The sequence below is a fragment of the Gallinula chloropus genome (genome assembly GCF_964237585.1).
Source record: "Gallinula chloropus genome assembly, chromosome: 1".
Taxonomy (NCBI): Eukaryota; Metazoa; Chordata; class Aves; order Gruiformes; family Rallidae; genus Gallinula; species Gallinula chloropus.
In genome coordinates, this window is record NC_140085.1 from 205997946 (window position 1) to 206020882 (window position 22937).

Consider the following 22937-nt stretch of genomic DNA (forward strand, 5'->3'; position numbering starts at 1 on the left):
CAACTCCTGCATTTTTGATTTATGGTAAAGTAAGATCAATAAAAACTGGGTGTTGTCCAGTAATGCTTTTACTTTATAGTAGAATTGGCATATCTTGGCAGGGCTTTTTTTTTTTAAACTTGAAATGTATGCTGTGATTGGGGTGACTGGAAGCTATTTCTTTCAGCTGCATTTGCAAGTATTTAAAGCCTTAACTAGTTCAGTAGCAGTTTTGAAAATACTGACAATAACATGGCTATGCCCATAAATATTTTTGGCTATAATTTTGTCACAGTGCCTCTTAGCAGAGTCTGTAATTTAAAGTCCTAGATCACAGTATTTTCCTGTGGGTTTTAGTTTCAAAAGTTGTAAGTAAATAAGGGATACTTGCAGCAATTCTCTGCAAAACTGATTTCTTTTGGCTTTTAATTTCTGTTGACGCTTTCTGTTCTGTAGCCTGTGAAGCCTACAGTTGAAAATATTTTGATTTATTGTGTGAAACAAATTGCAGTGCCACTAGGGGACAGCAGAAGATAATTTCTGAAGCACACTGATACTCACCTTTTCCCCTCACCATCTGTTTTTCAAAACATAATAGAATTCTAAGTTGTGTGCTGTGAAAGGGACATATATCTGGGTGTTTTTCTTTCAGTCATGATTGCTTTGATGAGTAGAAAAGACACTGAAAAGTGTATTTTATCTTTCTAGTCATGTGTAAATATCTTGTACTTTGGATGTACCTATATCCTGACGTGTCTCAGTAATTACTTTCTTTCTTTCCTAGCATTACATTAATTTTTTTGCCCCTTCAGATGAGACTACTAAAAACTATTACCTGAGTTTAGTGATTTTTCTGTCAGGAGTCTTCCCCCCACCCCGCCTCCCCCTTAAGGAAGCTGACAGTGGAATGTCAAGCGGAAGAAATATTTTTGCTCTGCAGTTTTCATTTGTGGTATGTCTAAAACTTTATATAGGCTTTAGATTTGGCTCAGGCTCAGACTTCTGATGCTATTTAATCGAGGCTAGTTGGATAGGTTTCTTAGGTGCTTAAACTGACTCCGGAAATGGACTGTAATTTTGTTGTTGCTGTTAAACATGGTGTGCACACAGGCATCCATGTTCTGTTGAGCTCTCAATAGGCTTTTTTTCCTTTTGGGAAATTCTACTCTGAAAACAAATGGAATGATAAAAGTCTGTCTTTCCAAAGTAGGATACTCTGTTGCCTACCATCTTTGTACTAGCTGGTACGATGATTAGAACCAAGAAGCATGAATAAAGATTTAAAAGATCTAATCTTTTTGGTACCTTAGGGATACTGAAGAATTCACACACATCAAAATTTGGAAAGGTGAAAGGGCCAGGTCATAGAATGATCTTATTCCATCACGAAGTAAAATGCACTGAACCATGGTCATTGGGGCTCTCCTTAATTAATTGTCCATTTTATGTATGAAAGTGAGACTAATAAGCCTTTGAGTAATCCTTGCAAGTGGCACTAAAGCATTTAAAAATGTGAGTGACTTGATGGAACTGTTTTTTCAGTGGAGGAAAGTTGACTTATTTGTTTTTTAACTGGGAAATATATCCCAGGGATACGTGTGTTGACTTCCAAATTAACAGTACAGCCAAGATGGCAGCTCCTTTTTTTTTTTGTTTTTTTTTTTAAATATTTATTTAAGGCCCACTGAAGCACTTTGATGTTTCTTTAAAAATAAATGCGGTATTTAGAGCATCTCATATTATATGGCAGTCAAGTCATTATCCTGAGTTAAGTAAAAATAGCTGCTAGGGAAGGTCAAAGAAATTGTTGACACCACATATTTAACTTGCAATTCACATTATTAAATTCTCCAAAATTAAACACTACATTCCTGCCAGTGGCCTGCGATGCCACAGTCACGTTAACTGGCACCGCGCTACCCCTTAGAATTCTCTTCGTAATGACATAGCATTCATGTTCCAATACACTGAAATATTAAGTGGCTAAGATGAAGCTATCCTGTAAGCTGTAATAAAAAATAAATAAGCACATGTATTTTAATGCAGCTGAGTGGACAGAGCTGAGTCTAGACCCAACAACCTCCCAAGGTCTTTTCAATTCAATTTATTCTGAGACTAGCATGGTCAGGTTGGTAAGCCGCTGCTGGTTCTTGTCCATTATGTTTTGTGACTTAGTCTGTCTGGCAAATGAAGACATCTAGCCGGTAAAACTGAATGGTTTTGTGGTATGAATAAAACCCAGTGGCATGGTTCTCAGAACTTGGCAATAGACATCCCCAGGGCTTTATTTTAGGGATGAAGCTGCAACAGGGGAGGTTTAGGTGGGATGTTAGGAAGATGTTCTCTACTGAGAGGGTGGTCAGACACTGGAACAGACTCCTCAGGGAATTGGTCACAGCACCAAGCCTGGCTGAGTTCAAAAAGTGTCTGAACAATGCCCTCAATCAGGGCATTGCTCAGCTACAGGGTTGGCCTCTGAGGTTTGAGTAGCCACAGTGCCTGTTGTGGCAGTTGGAGGAGCTGCAGTGCCTGTGCTTCTGTCCTCCCTGATGGCATTGCCTACTATTGAGCAAGGTTTGGTAGATCATGGCTAGGACCCAGCACAGGGCAGTGAGCTGTGCTTCCTCACAGGAAATAGCCACAGCATTTCCCTTTCAAATATTCTGTCACTTTTTCAGGGTTCTGTAGCAGTTTGGGGGTGAAGCTCCAGACCACTGGGGGTGAGAAAGTCTCTAGATACTTGTCTGTACTCCCACACACCATGCCACCCCTGGCCATTCAACCCTGGGGAAGAACTCTTGGTGATATTCTTACAAAAAATTGTTTCACCGTGTAAGACTTGAAAAACATTCAGGAGAATGAACAACAGGAACATACTAGCCTGACCAGCCCAGGGATATTCAGAGTTCTCAAATGGTGTTGTAACAAGCCTGAAGGGAAGAGGGGAGGAGAAAGCATCCCCCCCTTGTCTTCCCCATCGATTGTGTGCAATTCCTAAACAAGGCTGGGAGATGTTGTTGACAGAAGTGCTATATACAAATACCAGCTGAGGCTCATGAACATGGGTGATAGCTTATCATAGGTTGATATCACACAGTACAACAAAATGAAAATCTGGACTCCCCTCCCTGAAGTGATAAGCAACAGGGTGGGGATTAGGTAGAGCAAGCGTGGTTTCGCATACCATAGCCAGGTGACCAAACATAACTGTTTAAATAACGTGATAAATACTTATCCTAGCTTTTTAACAAGTTCAGGTCAGATCCAAACCCTTCATGGCCCACGTTGTGTTCCAAAAAAGACTGTAATGGTCACCCCTCCCCTGGGAGGACAAACTGACAAAGCCCGGTGGGTTGGGATGAGGACAGTTACTGACAGGCACTGTGAGAGGGGAAGAACAACAGAGCCCGGGACAGAATATGCACGAGGTGATAACACAGAGAACTTCACCAATGGGAGGCCCATGGGATGCCTGACAGCACTAAGACTGTCCCTGAGCTGGGTGGATCTGCAGGTTCCTGACTGGTCCCTTTTATGCGGGCGTGATGTCACCTGGTGTGGAAACACACTTGGCCAGTTCTACTCACCTGTGCTGGCTGCTTGGGGAAGTTAACTCTGGCCAGGGCAGTGAGCTAAAGCAAAACAGAAAAAATGAAGCCAGTTCACTTTGTTGTTTGTTTTAAATGCTCCATGGGATGTTGGACTGTTCACAACCTACAGAAAGGAGCTCTTCTCCCTGGGCTGAATAAGGAACAAGCAGTGCATACAGCCTGCCCACAGCATCCGCTCAGCTCTGAATAGCAAATAACTTTCTAGTCTATGGTAATTTTTGTTGGGCTGTTTAAATAGGACTTGCAGTAGGTGACACAGCAGTGTTACAATTAGTGCAGCAGATTTCTTGTTAAAGATTTGTTGTTTTAAAGAAAAATATCTGTTACAAAAAGAGGTCGTTGATTGTGTAGATGGAATAGAAATTCTGACATTTGTGGATCTTTTCTCTGGCCTCATTTGTCACTTAAAAAAATAGAATAACAAATATTAGGGAGGAAACCCGTCAGTGTAGAAGTCATGATGAACAGTAGATAAAGCCCTTCTTGCTCCTGGGCTTGGAGAAAGAATGTTTTCTTGTTTTGAAGCTTAGATTTCACCAGTCCTTATTGTATCACAAGTCCTGGAAGGTAATATAATTGGAAATGAAGTTTTGTCTGAATTGAGCCCAATATGAGAGACCTAAAGCTGTTACTTTGTTTAAGAAATGTGTTTAAAAGTGGTAGCTTATATAATCAGATTGAATAGTTGAGTTGTTTTAAAACAAAACTATGAATTACTGTATTTCTGTGGAAGGCCTTAGAGGTAGATATGGATATTAATCTCTCTTGTTGAAGGGTAGTGTGTGGGTGAACAGTTTTATTCATATGCATATCAGATTCAAATAGGTCTTCTCAGAATAAAACTGTCCATTTTGATATTTTCTGCATATATTTTTATAGAAGACTTGTAATATTCCTTTATGTAAAAAGAGTGTATCACAGACAAATGTCTGCATCGATGAAAGGCTTTTTCCTTCACTTCTGTAGTTATTTTATGAAGGCATTGAAAATAATTTAAAAGTAAAATATAAATTACATACTAGAAATGAGAGAACTTGACTCTTAACTTTTTTCTAATCTGTATTGTATTAAGCATGATTCTTAGCTTTGTAACTAATCTATAGTTAATCTGTAGTTCTTAAATAATCTATAGTTTTAGGTGCCCAGGCAGCCAGGAGGACCGACCAACTGTATCCTGGGGTGCATCAAGCACGGCATGGCCATCCTGTCCAGGGAGGGTATTGCCCCGCTCTACGCTGCTCTGGTGCAGCTTCACCTCAAGTACTGGGTGCAGTTTTGGGTGCCACAGTACAAGAGGGACACTAAACTATTGGAGAGTGTCCAGAGAAGGGCAACAAGGATAGGGCAGGGTCTGGAGGGGAAGTCGTATGAGGAGAGGCTGAAGTCCCTTGGTTTGCTCAGCCTGGAGGAAAAGGGAATGAGGGGAGACCTCATTGTGGTCTGTGGCTTCTGTTTGGTGACCAGTGATAGAACCCAAGGGAATACCATGAAGCTGTGACAGAGGAGGTTGAGATTGAATGTTAGGAAGAGGTTCTTTACTGAGAGGATGGTTGGACACTGGCACAGGCTTCCCAGGGCAGTGGTCACAGCACCGAGCCTGACTGAGTTCAAGAAGCGTCTGGACGATGCCCTCAGCCCCATGCTCTGACTTGGTTGGGCCTGTGTGGAGCCAGGAGTTGGACTCAATGATCCTTATGGATCCCTTCCAGCTCAGGATATTCTGTGATTCTGTAGATGGGGAAGTCACTGTAACCTAGCTTCCAACAGATAGATATATTTGCATTCTCAGGTGGTGATTCTCTCTTTTCAAGTACTACTCCGAACTGATGAAGAACTGTATCATACCACGTTTTTCCTCCTCATCCTTAAGTCTCAATTGCAAAAGTGTGTATGTTACAAATCCCTACATATTTTCATTGGCATATTCTTTCAGTCTTTACTGGGGTGTTTGCTCTAGAAGCAGAGATCTATGCAGCTTTTTGAATTTTGCTTGTCAGTTATTCCACATGATGGAATTGTTCTGGATTCTTCATGAAAACGAAAATTGTATGGAAAGATTTAAAGAACATTATGGTTGCAAAATCAAGTGCTCCAGAATATTTATGTTTCTAGAAGACTGTGAATGGGTGTGCAGTGAATAAGCTGGCTTCACAATGGAAGTAACTATCAAATAGCTTTGTTATTAATAGTTTGGCAAGCATGCATGATGAACAAAAGGCCCAGTGGAAGAAGAATGAAGATATGTAATTATTTTGGATCGTAATGGACATAGAAAAGCAGGCAAATTTAGCAAGCTTGCTTCTGATGCTATTCCACATGCTTAACATCTACTGTGGAGAGTTTTTCCAATACTAATGTATCCGAAGGTTGCTTGTTGGCTTGGAATGCAAGACATTTTATCACTGGGCTTTCATTTAAGCTCACAACTCTTGCAGTAATAACTTATTTTCTTCTATGTCTTTTCACAGATGAGATGACAGAATGTGATGTAATCCATCCTGGCCAGTTAGGCTAAAATCAGATCTTTAATCAAGTCAACTTGAGGCTAAAATCAGATCTTTAATCAAGTCAACTTGGTGCAGTCCCACTTAAATTACAGATAAAAAAAATTCCTCACAACCATGTTTTTTAGTGTGATGGTAGATCTGTGACTTCCAAAGCATAAAAATTATGTATTTATGGTTCCTTTCATGTTCATGTGTGGTAAATATCTTCAAAATAATTAGAGAAAACTCAATATAAAAGACACGATAATGGGAAATATTCCAGTTCAGGAAACTGCAATGCAAATACTGTTATATCTGCAACCTTACTCCCCCAGTTTTTACGATTATCTCATCATCTCCATGTTCTCCTTTGCCAGGTTTTAAAATAGCTTATTTTTTTTTCTTGCCAAACAAAACAGCAATGCTGCCTGTAACTTTCTCAAAATCTGGCATCAACTTGTATCTTCTGAAATACAAATGTTAGGGAAACATGTTGCAATACATCTGTTCAAGACAACCTGTATAACACTTCCTGTAAGATCTGCATAGCCATGCAGGCTGTCCTTACAGTTCTCTTTCCATTGCTTTCCCATCATTTTCTTTCCTACTGGGAATGTCTGCCCCACAGCAGTATGCTGGTGCCTGTTAACCATCTATCAGATGGTTCCCATTCCTATTTTATTGTGGTATCACCGTGACGTGCATGTCATTGAGAGTTGAAATATAGTGCATTTGTCTGAACTGTAGGTTGCAGTGATTGTGGCAAGGATGTAAAATTAGTCTGGCTGTAGCCAGAACAAGCTCCCCTCCAGCTTGCATGGCAAGGTGGGATTGGTTAACCACAGTACGTTTTCATCTACTGCCTTTGTGATAATGGTGCTAGTGTTTCCTTTAACGGTGCTGGCTAGGGCTGTGTGCAGCCTTTGGCTGGGTCTGATCACAGGTAAGTTAAGATAGGTTAAAATTAGCAAAAATTGACTGTTTGGCCTGAGTGTCTTATCCTGTCCTCACAGCATTGTCACTGTGCTGTTAGTTCCTTCGTGCTTGATACTAGTCATTGGCTCAGGGTGAATTTCTAGCAGTTTAAGAGATTCTGCCATGGTGAATAAACTGTCCTCTTGATTTTATTTTATATTATTTTATGTGCTTTATATATTTTATTTTTGTGTGAAATGAAACTGTTTAGCAACTCTGTGTTTCTTTGCTAGGGAAATGGTACTCTTGATGTTTTAAAGTATTTCATTCTCTACTTCTAATTAGCCAGTACCGCTCTGTCCTAAATAATCTATCCCATTTTACTCTTGTCGAGCCTTTCGTGCTTTCTCTTGATTGTAGCCATGCTTTTTCTCATCTTCAGTTAGTGTAAATATATTATTCCTACCCTTTGCTTTGTAGTGCTAATGATGTTTTGTCACAGCCTCCTTGCTTATAAGTCAAGACTGAGTTGCAGAGAAGTTACTGGCCTTTTTGATAAGTGTTGAAACCAATAGACTCTAGAAAATAGGACAGATAAAAACTAGAAGTATGGGATTTTTTTTTTCCAAAGACTTTGCAAGCAAGATGTAATTTTCCATAGAACTGAAATTAATTTTATCTGGTATCCTAAGAGGTTGTTAAAATCCCAGTGCAAAAATGAGTTCCTGCTCTGGTTTCTTGATCACCTTGAGATGACAAGATAAGTAATATCGTCAATTACTACACGTTCCAAGAAAGTTTGATTACTTTGAGGTTTTTAATTTATCTTTAGCACAGCTGTGGTGCACACTTAGTGAATAACAAATGACCAGAATGAATTAGCCTTTTAGGACAGATGTTTGGTTTTTGTGATGACGGACAACTTGAAGGCTGCAGTCAGCAAGAATGGGGAGAACTTCTAGTCTCTTCTCATCTGCAGATGTAGTAGTTGTCCTGCTGAAGAATGTCATTAGCTGAGGTTGACTCTTTGCTGCTTTATTGTCTATAAAAGTTTAAAGGTTTTATCTGTCTACTTGAAAATAATTGCAGAAATGTTCTTTTGTTGCCTTTAATGGAGAACTTTATTCCCTTAGGATACTGAGGGATGTTCTTTTCCCCCATGTTTTAGGCATTGTAATGGAAACAAATTTTGAACAGAGCGTTGACGTGCTCTTTTCTTTATTGTTTCTGCCAGTGTTTAGTAGCTTGTGCGTTCATAAGTTTGCCAATATAGGAGCTCTTAGTATGAAAGGCAACAGAGAAAATACTTTTGAAAACTTAGATTTTCCACTACAACCTCTCTTTCTGAGGTTATCTTTAAACCCCTACTTTTCTTATTAGTACATTAGTAAGTTCTTGTTTTGAAAAATAAGATGATTCTCTGCCCAAGTAAAACTCCCCTTTTTATAGGCCTGCAGACCCCGTTGGGGCACTGAGCAGATACAAACCTTCACAGATGGTACTTAAGATTGTTTGCTTTTCAGCTTTCTCAATGCTGTAATGATTTAATTTTCGTGTTTAGCTCTGAAGAACAGTATTAATATTAAACTGTTTTAACTAATTAAATCTCACTTACTATATAAAAATGGGCAAAGACTGTTCCTCCTTAACATCAAGTATGTTCAGACTACTGGCATTTAAAGAGTGAATGTTTCAAAAATAGGTAAGAAAAAAGATTGTACAGCATCAGTTGTTACCAGATGTCTTTCAGTTGCCTTGAATGTCTGAAGGTATCAGCTCTGAGAAATATTTTAATGTTGTTTTATTCTTGTCTTTCATAGTAGTTGCCAAAAGATGAGAAAGTATAGGTGTTTGGAAACCTCTCTCTTCTCTTTGTGTATTTTTATGTGGTTGTTTCTTTACTTAGCTATAGTACTATTTTTTCCTATATAAAGGCTTTGCAGGACTTAATGTAATCATTGAATTAGTTGTTGTCCACAGATACCAGATTTAATGCTTGTTTTCCTCCTGTAAATTACCTACGGAATGTGCCTTTTGAATCGCGACTCCTGAATTTGTACTTTCTGAAAAGCTAACTGACTTGGCATACACTGTATTCAGCACTAATAACACAAGAACACCTTCCAAGGGTCAGAATGAAGGTTCATCTGATCTTGCATCCTATTTTGAGAGTGACCTTGAGGGGACTAAGGATAAGCTATAAAAGCAAAACTAATGTAGAATGGTATTTCCTATGCTATAACATTTCAGAGTTTGGGTCTATGGCTTGCAGAGAGGGTACCTTCACTCTCTGACCCTTGATGGATGTTTCTTCCATGTTCTGTATGACACTGGTCTTTCATAATGTGTTGCATGTTTTATAAAATAAATACAATAAAGCAGCAATTTAAGAATACCAAGCCAGGCACTCTATGGTACGAAATGCCAGAAGCAACAAAACTACACAAATCACTTAATGCCTTTGACTATGTTTGAGGAATCTATAAAAGAAGTCATCCTTTGCGGGTATTTATTTATTTTTTTTGCTTTCTTGACAAATGAGGAAGATTCTTGTTAAGAGTCTGAACAGATGTTCTTTCAAGATACTGGATCATTTCCGTAGCTCTTTTTGGAATCCTTTCCTTTCATAGCATGAGTTTTGAGGAGTGAGAGCAGAGTTGCATGTTATACTGTAATCTAAATTGGTGGTACTGGTTTTGCAGCAATATTATAGCTGTCTTCCTGAGTGATACAAGACTTGGGTAGATAAAAGAGAATATTTTCATCCTTCTTTCCAACAGTTCTCTGAGGACTCAGGTTCTTTTGATCAATAATTAGCTGCCTTGGAACTGTGATCATCAATTTTTCCCATAAAACACAAAGTCTTCTAAGGTTCAGTGGCTTTCGAGGTTTTCATTGCTTGTTCAAGCAGTGGCAGTGTCTGACATGCACCTGCATTGAGGAAATATCATCTGGAATTTGGTTGTGTTAAAACATACAGAACTTTCTTACAAGGTGCACTTGGTCTATGTAAGCAACTCATTCCCAACCTTAGTTGTTGTATAAAGGGCCCAAACATTCATTGGATGTTTGGTCAACAGAGTCTTATGTCCTCCTGTGCTGTTGGTAAAGATAATAAATTGCCTGAAACCAAGGATATCAGTTGCTTTAGAACTGTTTTTAAAATAAAGATTCTACAAGCTGATATTTGTGCATTAAGGATGTTTTAGGTCTGTTAATTAAATGGATTAAAACAAGGTAGTACAGTTTATTGCACAATCTCTGCCTCACCCACAACCCTAGAGCAGTTTTGGGGGCAAACTCCAGACGTCGTACCCTTTCTTTTGGTACTCATACAAAACCATATAAGCCCAGTAACTTTACATAGTTTTGGTGTGTCAGAGACTCTCCTCTTTAATTCAATTTGACTTCCATGTAAAATCTAGAATGTAAATGTTGTCCCAAAAGTGGGGTCGTTACCCGGTGTGCAGTGTGCCAGTACACACACAGAGCAGAGGTATTTGACTTATCCCAAGGCTGTGCAGAGATGGGTGCTGGGTGGTCATTCCACAAAGCCAGCACGCTGCATACAGAACGTGCATCCTAGTTACCTTGCTACAGGATTAGAAAAACCCACCCAAATTTGGACTTACTGGTTAGTAATTACCACATCATCTACTATTGGTCAAGCATATTAAGATTAGCATGTTTGCTCCTTGAAGGTGTGTGGTGTGCATGGTCCTTGAATTGGGTGGGTGGTTGTGATCTCCCCTTGACACCTTTCCCTTTCCCCTCATTATTGCTGAATTTTGGTGACTTGGGGTCTCTCTGGCAGTGCCTCAGCTCCTGCACCTGCTGGGGTGGGATATTTCCTCTTTATCAGTCTTTCAGCTCTTCTTCAAGGATATGCTTTAGCAAAGTCTGCTCTTTATCAGTCCTTTGGCCCTTCTTTAAAAGCAGAGCTGTTAGCAAAGCACCTTAGTACAGTGTCTCAGCACCAACCCAAACACATTTCTGTCCCTGTGACGTGGAAAGTTCTGCTTTATAGGTATCACAAGGGTTAACATTTCATGATGAAAACATTTATTAAACATTTAAAAATTATCTTTCAAAATCAGTCCCCAAGCTTGCCATGTGTAACATTGGACAAAAGCTAAAAAAAGGCATCTGAGAGCGTTTTGTTGGGATTTTTTCAAATTCATCAAATGAAAGCAGAGAGCTGTAATAAAAGCTGTCAGACTGTTTTAACTGCAGATTTTGTTGCTACTTGCGTTGCTTACTGTGCTGTGACAGATAGTGTTTATAGTTTTCAAACAGTTCTGCAGTGCTGTTTTGCCAAGTGATAACTGTTTATACTTGGAGAAATGTGGGCTCCCTATATTCCATCTGAAATCTTTTTTATCAGGTAGTGGTATGAATCCTTTTTGGTGTGCCTTAGAACATCCATGCTCTCTGGCCTCCAGCTTAAAAGCTCTCCTGAGCTTAATAGTGCTTATGTCCCCTTTTCTGAGCACAAAGACTGAACTGGTGTTCTCTTGTGTCATTGCTGAGCTTTTACTGGAGAGATGTATGACTTTACCCTGACAGAGTCTTGTTCTCTGCAGTCTCTAACCCAAAGATAAACTTCTGCTGACAGTTTATACTTTTGCATAATATCCTTTCCTTGATGGTTCTTGATGGAGAAGAGTGAATGCAGTTGGAGTGAAGACCCTCAGGAGAATGTATGATGGAGTAACAGAAGCTGAAGATTTATGAAACAGCAACCAACTGAGTGGAATAAAGATAGAGGGAACAGTTGACTTTCATTATATAGAAAACAGAAAGGACAAACCAGTGTATGAAAAGTTTAACCAGCATAGGAAAAAAAGACAAATAGAACTGGTGTAGAAACCAAACCAAAGGCCTGTTAAGGTAGTAAATAATTTGATATAAAATTACACTTGAAAAATAATACAGTAAGTATTTTCTGTTTCAGATAAATGGGATACTTGTTGTCGTAGCAGTTTACATATAGACTTACAATCTGCTGCTGCCTAGGGACTTCCCTGTGAGTGGCTCTTGGCCATGAGACCTACTCTACAAACTAACTTACTACTCTCCTACTTGCTTTGTCCCACACATTGCACTCATCAGTTGATTGTGAGTTGGATTGTGCCCAATTTTTGCATATTTCTGAAATTTAGTTGGGTGTTTTTAATATAATGGAGGACTCTGCAATATTTTCCTATCAGTGTGTACTCTTAATAACTATTTGTAAATGAAGCAATACTATACCTATTGCAATACTATACCTATTACAATAGGTAGGGACTTGGCTATTGCAGTGAAAGTAACTCATTGCTACTTTGCAATAGGACTTAAAGCCATTGTCTTGTTTGTTTGCTAATGCTGTCAGATATTTTTTCTCTGTAAATGACCTTAAATGGCTAAATTTGCTGGAAGTAGGAACCAGCATTTTCTTACACTCAAAAAAAAGTGAAGACACTTTAAGAAAGAAATTGAATAATTTTTATTTCTTTGGCAGCCATGTATCTTGAGTAATTACCAAGTCAGCTACATTTGATTCAGCTGTTAAGTGCATCGAAGAGCAAATACTAGATATGTTCTCAGTGCATCAGTCTGATTGAATTTTTTATTTAGCACTGCTTCTGTAAAAGAAGGAACTCCTGGTTTTTGCTTTTTGTTCAGTGATGCTTCTGTAACCTATTAGAAAAGCAGTCTTTCTTGAAGTAGTCTCTTAGTCTTCTCCAGGCTAGCCAGATGCAGTGCTCTCAGCCTTTTCTCATACAAGAGATGATCCAGTCACCTCATCATCCTCGTAGCCCTCTGTTGGACTCTCTCCACTACTTCCCTGTCTTTCCTGAACTGGACACACAACTCCAGATGTGGCCTCGCCAAGGCAGAGCAGAGGTGGAGGAGAAACTCCCTTGACTTGCTGTCCATGTTCTCCTTAATGCATCCCAGGTACCATTGGCCTTGGCCATGAGGAAACACTGCTGGTTCATGTTATCCACCAGGACTACTCCCAGTGTCCTTCTTTGCAGTGCTGCTTCCCAGTAGGTCAAGCCCTAACCTGTACTGGTGCCTGGGCTTATTCCTCCATAGGTGCAGTACCCTACTTTTGCCCTTGTTGATTTTTCATTTGGTTCCTCTCCACCAAACTCTCTGGTCTGTCCGGATCTCACTGAATGCCAGCGCAGCCTTCTGGTGTGTTGGCCATTCCTCCCAGTTTTGTATCATCAGGTTAGCTGAGGGTACACTCTGTCCCCTCATCCGGGTCATGGATGAATATGTTGAGTAAGACCAAACCCAGGAACAACCCCTGCGGCACACAACTGGCTAGAGGCCTCCAAGTAGACTCCACGTTGTTTACCAAAACCTTGTGCAAAGGGGAATCAATTGCTATCAGATGCTAAGACTTGCCTACTGGTGAAGAATGAGTGTAAGCATCTTGTAGTTTTGTAAGCTTCGATCAAATGCCCTTTGATTACTACAGAAATATTTCTGATTTAAGGGGAAAAGATTCTCTGATCTGAACCTGTGTCTTAGTCCCAGGTGTTTAGGTGTGTAGTTTTGAAGTCAGCTCAAGTAGAGGTATTGGCAAGTCACTTCACTGGTTTGCCTGTTCCTTTTTGTAAAATGAGGATTTTTGCCTTCTCTTTGGGCTGCTTATAGGAAAGCAAATGTAAATTCTCATTGTTTTTTGAAAACATAATGGAAAAAAAAGGTATTTTTTGCATGTTCTTTAGGTCTTCTTTTTTTTTTCCTGATCAGATACAAAGAAGGTGGTGAAGCTTTGTTAATATTGCTTCCCTCGGAGCAAAAAGGCATGGTGGAACAGCTGGCACAGAGGAAAGTACCTGTCAGTGAAATCAAGTAAGTGACAAATAGCTTGTCTGTTGTTGAGCCTTCTTTCTGCAGGAATAATGTGTGATGATGAGGCTCTGACAATCCTGATGGAGTAAAGTGCTTGAATTGCCCGGAGCTGGACAAACAAGGGAGATTTTGATAGTGTAGGAAGGAAAAGACCTTGAGAGGTTAGCTATTCCAGCCACTTCCCGAAAGGCAGGATCAGCTGCACAAATCATCCTTATCAGATGCTTGTCTGACTTGCCAATATCTTCAATTTCCCAAAGTGATCTCATCTATACTCAACAGTTCCTGCCATTAACTTTTTTTCTTCAACTATCTGATAAGCCTTGTAAGTAATTTAAGTGAAATATTTCTTTTGTCCTGTGCCAAGAATATATGGAAAATGATGTATTCTCTTACTCGTTGCAATTACTTTTCATGTAATTGAACATTATCATGTTATCTCTTTCTGTTTTCTTTAGTGGATTTCTTTAATCTGTTCCTGTATCTTTTTATGCCTTTTATCATTCTTACTTCTCTTACCTGTCTTTTCCTTAGTTCTAGACTGGTTCCCCAATTAGCTGTGGTCTTTCTGAACCAGTTAGCTGAGGAACAGGTAATAAAAGATGTGGCTAAACTGTTATTTTACATCCTCAAGAGAATATGCCAGTGGGGACCTGTAGAGTCTGTATGGAAGAGATCTGGTTTTGAAAGAGTTGCAGAAGGATGTAATGGTGCCATATAAAATTACAAAAGCACTTGTATTTCCACTTTCTATTCAATGCAGAGTAATGACCACATAGGAAAGACAAAAACCCTAACTGTAAAAGTAATCAACCCACAGCACTAAAAATAATTGGTGGTAATTTCTTAATTAGCAGCTATAGGGAGGAAGGAATTAATTGTTCTTTGATCCTGTCAGTGCAGTACTAAATTAAAAGAGGAAACATAACATGAAGGATATGTGGAAGAATTGAAAGAAGATGATAATAAAATATCATATGAACCTGACTCCACTTTGAACACTTGGGTAGTTCAGGTTATACCATGGCAAAGATCGTAGAGTGGAGTTATAAGGAATCTGGAGAAGATTGACAAGGCAGGAAATGAAAGTTTCTGTACAAGTGGGTATGAGCAAGGCTAGGGTTCTTGTACTGTAAAAAGCTCTGATTTGAAGCTGAAGATATGGATACCTAAACCAAGAAGGTAATTAACTGTATGCAGGACAGGTTTGTGGAGTAATTGTTTTTGAGAAGAAATCAAAATAGGGTGAAACTGTAAGTTGTTATTACCTCAGTGCTTAAGCCTCCAGGTATGCCCAAAATTGACTCTACTGTTTTCTTTGAATTCTGGTGTAACGAAGGATGCTAAGAAATTGCCACAACTTACAAGGCTGGCTGTTTTTTGTTCTGGTTTCCATATATTTTTATGTCAGAACATACATAGTAAGAAATAAAGTGAACACATAATTTGGCATTTGTCATTACTAAAATCTACGTGAGCATCTTTTTAACTTCATTAGCTTTTTCAGTTGTATATTCAATAACAGGATGCATTACAGTAAGGGGTTTTTGTTGGTTTTTTTTTTTTTAAATGCTATTCCAAAAAATTCATTCCTTTACAAAGCCATAGGGCATATGTATAATAAATATGTTTAGGTAACAATCTTAATTTGAATCATTATAAGCAAAGCCAGTGCATTTGATTGGTAATATATTTTAACAGCCTTCCCTGAGATCCAGTTTTCCAATCTGCAAAACATAGTTTATTAATATTTGTAACATTTTAATGAGGGGGAATGCTATTAGAATTTGTCTACCTAGTGTGGTTAAGGCTTAAATGGTTTAGCATTGCTCTTCTGAGAGACTAACTAAAATCCTTGAAGTTTTTTTCTGGTAATTACTTGTGGATGGCTAACCAGTTTAATCCTAAAAGCTTTTAACTACAAATTTTTTTAGGTTGTTTACTTCTAGCCAGTTTCCCAATTAATATCAATCCTGGTGTGATTTGGCAATTGTTAAATTGTTGAAGTTCCATCAACCCATGGATCATGTTCAAGGTCTTCTATTGAAGTCGTCTGGTGTTTGTATTTATTTACCTAATCGCATATTACCAAGAGTCGATTTAACTTGTGAGCTAGAAGGTAATGAGCTTGCTTACTGCCAGCAGAGTTTAACTCTTTGAACTTCTGAAAGTCTTTTGTTTCTAAACCATCACTGTTAATTCAACTGTTTGTTTTGCTGTTCTTGTTAACCTGTTGTCTTCTGGAGGTATCACAAGAACCCATTTCTGTTACTTTTCTTGGGTTTTTATTTTCTGATTTACAAACAGCTCTTAATGTATCTTTATTTTGTTTAGACAAAGCTTTTAAAACGGTTCCAGAAACTGAAAGCAGAGAGAGGAATAACTTTTTTCTGAAAACCTATTCAAAAGGCTAGGGTTTGGGCTGTTTTCTTAATTTCCACTTTTAAATCTAAGCTCCCTGAAGAGCCTGATAGTATACCATTCTAATCTGCATAAGCTGCCAATTTACCAGTAATGCTTTTAAGAATACAGCTTCTTTTCATTGTTTGAACAAAGCAAGAGAAAATGCAAAATGCGCAATAATAAATACCTTATTTTGGAGCATTCAAATATAGCAAAAGCTACTCTGAAAATATTAAATATTATATATATATTATTTAGGAGGAGTCTGTAATTTTGCAGTTTTAGATGCAAGCCTTAAACTGCAATTATTTTGATAATACCTTGAGAGTACGTCATATCACCCAGTTTTGTTGAGTAACAAGGGATGCTTCCTAAGTGGTTCTCATAATAAATTATGTGTCTAGAAAATGTTACCAAGGAAGTGAAAGTATATAGATATGCACAATGTAATATTGCTTTCTTTAAGACCATGACAAAAATGTGGTTCTCGAACAATAAAAAGACACCTTTTTTCTTTCTGACAGTGGAGAATACCTGGATATGTATTTCATATGGCAGTAATGTTAATACTAGAGAATCTATTGAAACTTTCTGCTTCCCAATTGCCATCATTACTGGTGTCACTGACCAGCATGGTTATGTACCTGTATGCTGTCTGCTGGTGTGAGGCATCTGAGCATCCATCTTTAGGTTCCAGATCTTCCTCCTCTCTCCAGCCTTCCAGGTTGGCCACTGTAACCATAGGGAGCCACATTCTAGGCTCAGAGCAGAGAGCAAGACCTGCTGCTGCTTGGAAGCTGGGTGAAACTTGGGATCTGTTTGTTATGTCATGGCAACGTTGTCTTTTGGTGGTGATTGAGCTTTTTTGTCTAAATTCTGCTTTGGAGAGGATGGGAAAGAGAGAGTATCTAATTAAAGCAGTGCTTGTACCCTGGTGTTAAAAACAGAGGAAATGAGAGGAAAGCAGAGTGCCTATGGCCCAGGAAACCTGGAGAGTGCCTAATTTGATCAGTTGGTAAGACGGAGCAAGCTGACTTCATATTTATATTGTGGCATGGTCAGGTGTGGCCATTTATACAACTGCTAGGCAAAACGAGTTTCAGAGAGTTATACTGCTCCTTGAATGTGAGATTTGTGCTCCCAGAGTAAGAAAAGAAAAAAACCAGCCTACTTAAAATGACAGACAGTATCATAAAATCACCTGCTAGTCTTTGCGTAGTTGGTTCTAGCTCACTGGTTCTTACCTGCCTAGGCAAGTTTATAAATAGTGAAAATTCATTTAAGAGTTTAGGTTTGTCCCTCTCTCCAGTTTTCTTATTTTTGGAATGCCAGCATGACATGAACATGACAGTGGGTGACTGTCCTGACACAGTGTTGGAGAGGAGAGGATGCAGCACTGCAACTCTTAATATTCAGCGATGCAAAATTACTCATTCGTTAACAACCACACAACTCAAAATCTGCTCGGGACACCAAATTCTTGATTGATATTGCTTAGATTTGCACCACATTGACTTGCTGTGCTTTGAAATAACGAGTCATATTCCTACAGTAATTAAGGTACAGAAAATAATGAGTAATAGCAGGCCTAGGTGAGAATTAGAACTTGGTATGTGTTTTGAATTTGACAGCAAGTAGTTGACAGTCCCAACTACTCTTTGAGTACAATTCCAGGGCCACTTTTGCATTTACTTAAAGCTTTCACGAAGACCTTGTTTCCCTAGTTTATGAGAATATGCAACTCTCAGATGATTTTCTGACATCAAATATGACATCTGCTGTTCGCTTGTTCTTCTTAAAGCCTGCTAATGCTGCTATGAAAGATAATCAAACTGATTAGTCATGTTTTACTTCTAAGCTATGTTGGCCATTGTGTTTATTTTCTTTATATGCTTACAAATTGTTTTTGCAGTATCAAGAAAAAAGTTAAAACTAACTTTGTCTTTTTTTGCCCCCTTTGAAGATGAGCTCTATGTTTACCTGTCCTGTCTCACAGACTTTTACCTATCTCAGATGAGATGTCAAGACTAGAGACAGCTGCGACTCAAAGTGCTTTGACTTTCTCTCTAGTTGCTATGGAGCAATTTTCTTTTGACCCAGCTGATTTATCTAAGTACCTGTTGTCCTGTGATTTGTGGTTCTGGAGTGAGCTTGGACTGTGCTGTGGTGGCTGTTTGCTGTCTGATTGCAGCTGTGGCTTTGAGTGAAGGGAAAAGAGGCACTGGCTGATTTGGGCCTTGAGGTCACCCCTTCACAGCTTCCTTAACAGCAGTCCAAGACTCCTCTGGGTTCTCTTACTACTGGGGTTAATTTTTTTAAAAAAATGATTATTCATGCTTCCCTTTATTTCTTTGTATCTCATCTTGTGCTTGTAATTCTTATTTTACCCTGTTATACTTCAGTTCTACTTAAAGCTTGCTTCTTAAGTTTCAGGTCATTGTAAACGTGTTGTTTGTTTTCACCTAGCCAGCCTTTTTACCCATCCTCCTGCCCTTCCTTTGCAATCAAGTAGTATACTTTGTGTTTGTACTTTCTAATACAGTTTGGTGTTAAGCAAACTGCTGCTTTTATTTTGCTATTCTACAATTTTTCCTGTGTTACAATCATCAATATTTTTGTGGTCACCTTCTGGGTTTTTTTTTTTTTTTTTCTATGAAACAAGATAGAAAAGAGCATTCTCTCAACTTTTTCTGTCTTTGGTATCTTGTGTGCATTCCCTCCTGCATTGAATTTCAAAGACTTGTTGGTCAGTTTGTCCCTCACTGAATTTTTCATGCCTCTTCTTTTCTTTATGGCCTTAACGCTTTCATAGCATATTATGTGCTGGCATGAAACTGGAGCTCATCTTTTTGATCTTCCACTAAAACTGTAGCTAAATAACGCTTTTGTGTGGTACAGTATTTCCACTGGCTGTATGTGACAAAGATAAGAAACTGAAATGGTGAAGGAATAAAGCTTGATGTCTTTATAAATTGAAGCATTCCATGGTAATCCCTTCCAACTCCTTGCTTAATTGCTGTCTTCATATTTAATAAAAATCTGATGATCATAATGGCTTATGTTACAGAAATGACTATAAAATGTTTCTTGTCTAGTGATCAATCATGGTTTTTTTTTAAACTGTATTGCTATGTGAAGAGACATGATTTTGATTTTTTTTTTTCTTGACTTCCTTCAGCAAAGGCTGGGGTTTGTTGTACAGGATGGGATGACATGGCACACACAGCTAGAACCAGATTAAGAAATCTGATAGCTCTGCACCTTTTGACCTTTACTTCAGGGGTACCCTACTACCTATGTGGGTGGCACTAGAAGATCAAAAGCAGAAGTAGATAAGAAAGGATCTTGGCAAATAAACCTGGAATAGTTTAGGTATCACTAGAATAAATATAAAAATCTACAGTATGGAAGAGGACTCACATACCTTATTGCTAGGTTTAATGGCATTTTCTATAATACAGTTGCCGTTCTTAATTCACCTGATCAATATCTTGAAGGAGCTCTTAAATCTGTTTAATCTCAATGTCCTTTATTTTTGCTCAACTGGCTGTAGGAAAGTAGTACTTAAATTTCTGTATTCCCAGGGCAACGGATCTTATTTAAGCTTTCAAAAAAGCTGAGAATTTCCTTATGGAGACTTCTATCTCAGTTTAAAGCAGTACTATAATTCATTATGCTGCTACTTTATTTTTGCTCAGCATTTTTATAAATTCAAGAAGTTCTTTACTGCTGATTTTGGCTTTGCTTTGGAAGTAGTTCCACTACCTTCACTGAAAACTGCCTCTGGATAGAAAGTCTGAGATCCCACTTGTCTTTTCTGTATTATTTGTTTGAGGAGTGTATGCTTCATCCTTAGTATGGTTCCATTCTATGCTGTTTGAGAGTGGTAAGAACTTAATGTATATTAAAGCAATGCAAAAGATGGGAACTTAATAGGTGCTTATTTTTTGCATGTGCTAATAATTAAATTTAATTTCTTTCTTTACTTTTTTAAATTAGAATTAATCCTGAAAAACTTACAGACATCCAAAAGAGGATGCAAGCTTTCTTAGCTCAAGATCAGGAGTTAAAAGACAAAGCTCAAAGGGTAAGTCATCTACTGCACTGTAGTTCTTGTGGCATGTCAGTTGAATAGAGCTGCTGTTGGAATAACTGACCTGTTGTATGTGGTCTAGCAGCGGTGTTTGGAACTGCTAAACTGTGATGATTTTTAAGCTGTAAAACACAGCATCAGGAGAAACACCAGTCATTAACAGTCTGTGGTAAGTATGCCTGCATAGCCTGTGTGAGTTGACATGGGCTCATGATCCTAATACCTGAAGAGCCACCTGACCTACTGCTGTTGTGCTGAAGTTAAGGCATAGATGACCATGTGTTTATTTGAGAGACTTGGGTACGAAAGTAGTTGCTGATTTTAGTAGTCACTGCTGCTCAGCTGTTTGAGGTCTTTTACTGTTTTGTTTGTGGCTTTCCCAGCTGTTTGAGATCTGACCCTGGGGAGAAAGAACCCCCCCCCACTAGTACAGACTGGGACCAAATGGCTGGAAAGGACCTGGGACAAGAGGTTGCTCTAGTGAACACAGGCTGAACATGACCCAGCAATGTGCCTTTATAGCAAAGGCAGACAACTATATTCTGGGCAGCATTAGACAGAGTGTTGCTGGCAGGCTAAGGGAGGTGGTCTTACCCTTCCCCTCTGCTCAGCCCTGGTGATTCTGGGCTTCCAGCACAAGAAAGACATGGACGTTCTGGGGGCAAGACCACTGAAGAAATACAGAGGTGATTAAGCACCTGGACTGTCTGCTCTATTAAGAAAGAAGTATAAATTAGACAGTACCAGAGACTTCTGAGTGGTGCCCAGTGACAGGAGAGGAGGTGGTGGGCATAAATTTATATAGGAAAAAACCCTCTCCATTTAAACCCAAGAAAAAACTTTTATTGTGAGGATAGTTGAACACTAGAACAGGCTGCACAGAGAGGTTGTGCAGTCTCCATTGTTGGTATGAAAAACTGGGTCTGTTTCTGAGCAGCCTGTTTAGCTGACCCTACTTTAAGCAGGGGTTTCGACTAGTTGATCTTTGGAGATTCCTTTCAACTTCAACTATTCTGTGAATCTGTAAAGCATAAAGCTGTTAAATCAGTACAGATACATGATGAAAAAAGATGTATCCGATGGTGGATAGGACTGTTCCCTTTTCAGTTCAGTAACCCTTTTGATTGAAGGGAGATAAATGAATTGGTAATTCTTCACGAGAGGACTTTTCTTGGGGATCTGATAAAGAAAATTTTGAAATGCTACTAATAAAAGAAGGTTATGGAAAAGTACCAGATCTCATTCCTTGGCTTAAAAAGTTAGAAATTTGAAAACATGTAGGCCTTACAGGCCCACTTCCTTAATCAGTTTTTGTTGTTGTAACTCCTGAATATCTATGGCAGTTTGTCCTTTCTTGGTGGTAAAATCCACTGCATTGAATAAAACATTTTAACTTCCATTTGAGTTTAAAGAAGAGGAAAATAGCTTTTCCAATTAAGATGGTGAAATGTGTGAATGGGACTATGAAAGGGATTTCTTTGCTGTGCTGATTAATGTTGGGAGACTCAATGAACAATACGTAGGTTCTGCCAAGATTTTAGCAGGTTGGGGAAAGTGAAAAAACTTCAAATAACCAGGTAGGTGCTTGGAGGAGAATTAACTGGATGTAAAAGCCACTTTCCAAGGAAGATGGCCTGTGAAATGTTTCTGGCCATTGTCCTGCTTCTTGCCATCACTCAGCAGGTTTGCTAACCTTTCCCTGGTTTTATAATATTTTTAAGCTGTGAACTCTTTGGGATAGAGCTCACTGCTTGTGTTACTGATGTGCTGCTGCAACATGTTGTTTTTTTGAGGTTGTTCTGTTTGTAAACTGTGTACATGTCATGAGGCTGTGAATTTTGCAGTTGTACCAACTGTCCTCCAAGCTATGCAAAATCAAGTGTGCAGATTGAGAAGTAGAGGAACAAAATGATGGGAAGAATAATGGAAAATCTTTCAGGTCATTTCTTGTTACACATATAGGCCACATTTAAATGGCACTACCAAAGGGTAAATCATCAGAAAAATACAGGATAGCAGAAATTCTGGATTAGTGTAAGTAACTTTTTGTCTGAGCGAGTGTGGGGATGGTGACAGCTGATATTCTGGCAGACCAGAGTGGTAGGACAAAATGAAAAGGGGATCACAAATGCTTGAAGAGAGACTGAGAGTTGTAGCCTTTCTGTTGAACTCGATTGTAAAATAGGGCAGGTTGCATATTTAACTCTTAAGGTGAGGTTCATTGCACCTAACTTTAGATATACTATGTGAGCTAGTCTGCCTGAGCTTTTATGTGTAGGTGGTGCAGAGGAATAGGCACTTCCAGGATACAGCCTGATGTAGATACCTTTGTGTATAAAATGTCTAAGGCAATGTTCAAGGGACTGTTTTTAAAACTAGTTTGGTGCTTAGGTAACATGGGGTTTTTGTAGAGCATAAAATATTACTTGAAGCATGGTTGTTGTAGTTTTGTGTGGCTGGCTTGTGGCCCCATGGGGGACCAGACTGGAGCAGTCTGGGCCTGAGAGACTGAAGACATTCTATGATTTATGGCTGCACCCCATAGCAGTGACACAGGCTGGGGCAGCTGGTGAAGAGCTGCAGCCCGGTGGGAAA

General features: G+C 38.9%; 1 protein-coding gene across 1 annotated transcript in view; it reads left to right on the plus strand.

Moving 5' to 3' along the window:
• Window positions 1-22937, plus strand: part of DDX10 (DEAD-box helicase 10) — a gene marked incomplete at its 5' end in the record, with an annotated part of 192939 nt that overhangs the window by 22393 nt on the left and 147609 nt on the right. Inside the window, 2 exons of the mRNA XM_084278626.1 lie at window positions 13745-13846; window positions 20249-20336. Of these exons, the coding sequence (XP_084134752.1) occupies window positions 13745-13846; window positions 20249-20336 (190 nt within the window). The remainder of the gene's footprint in view (window positions 1-13744; window positions 13847-20248; window positions 20337-22937) is intronic.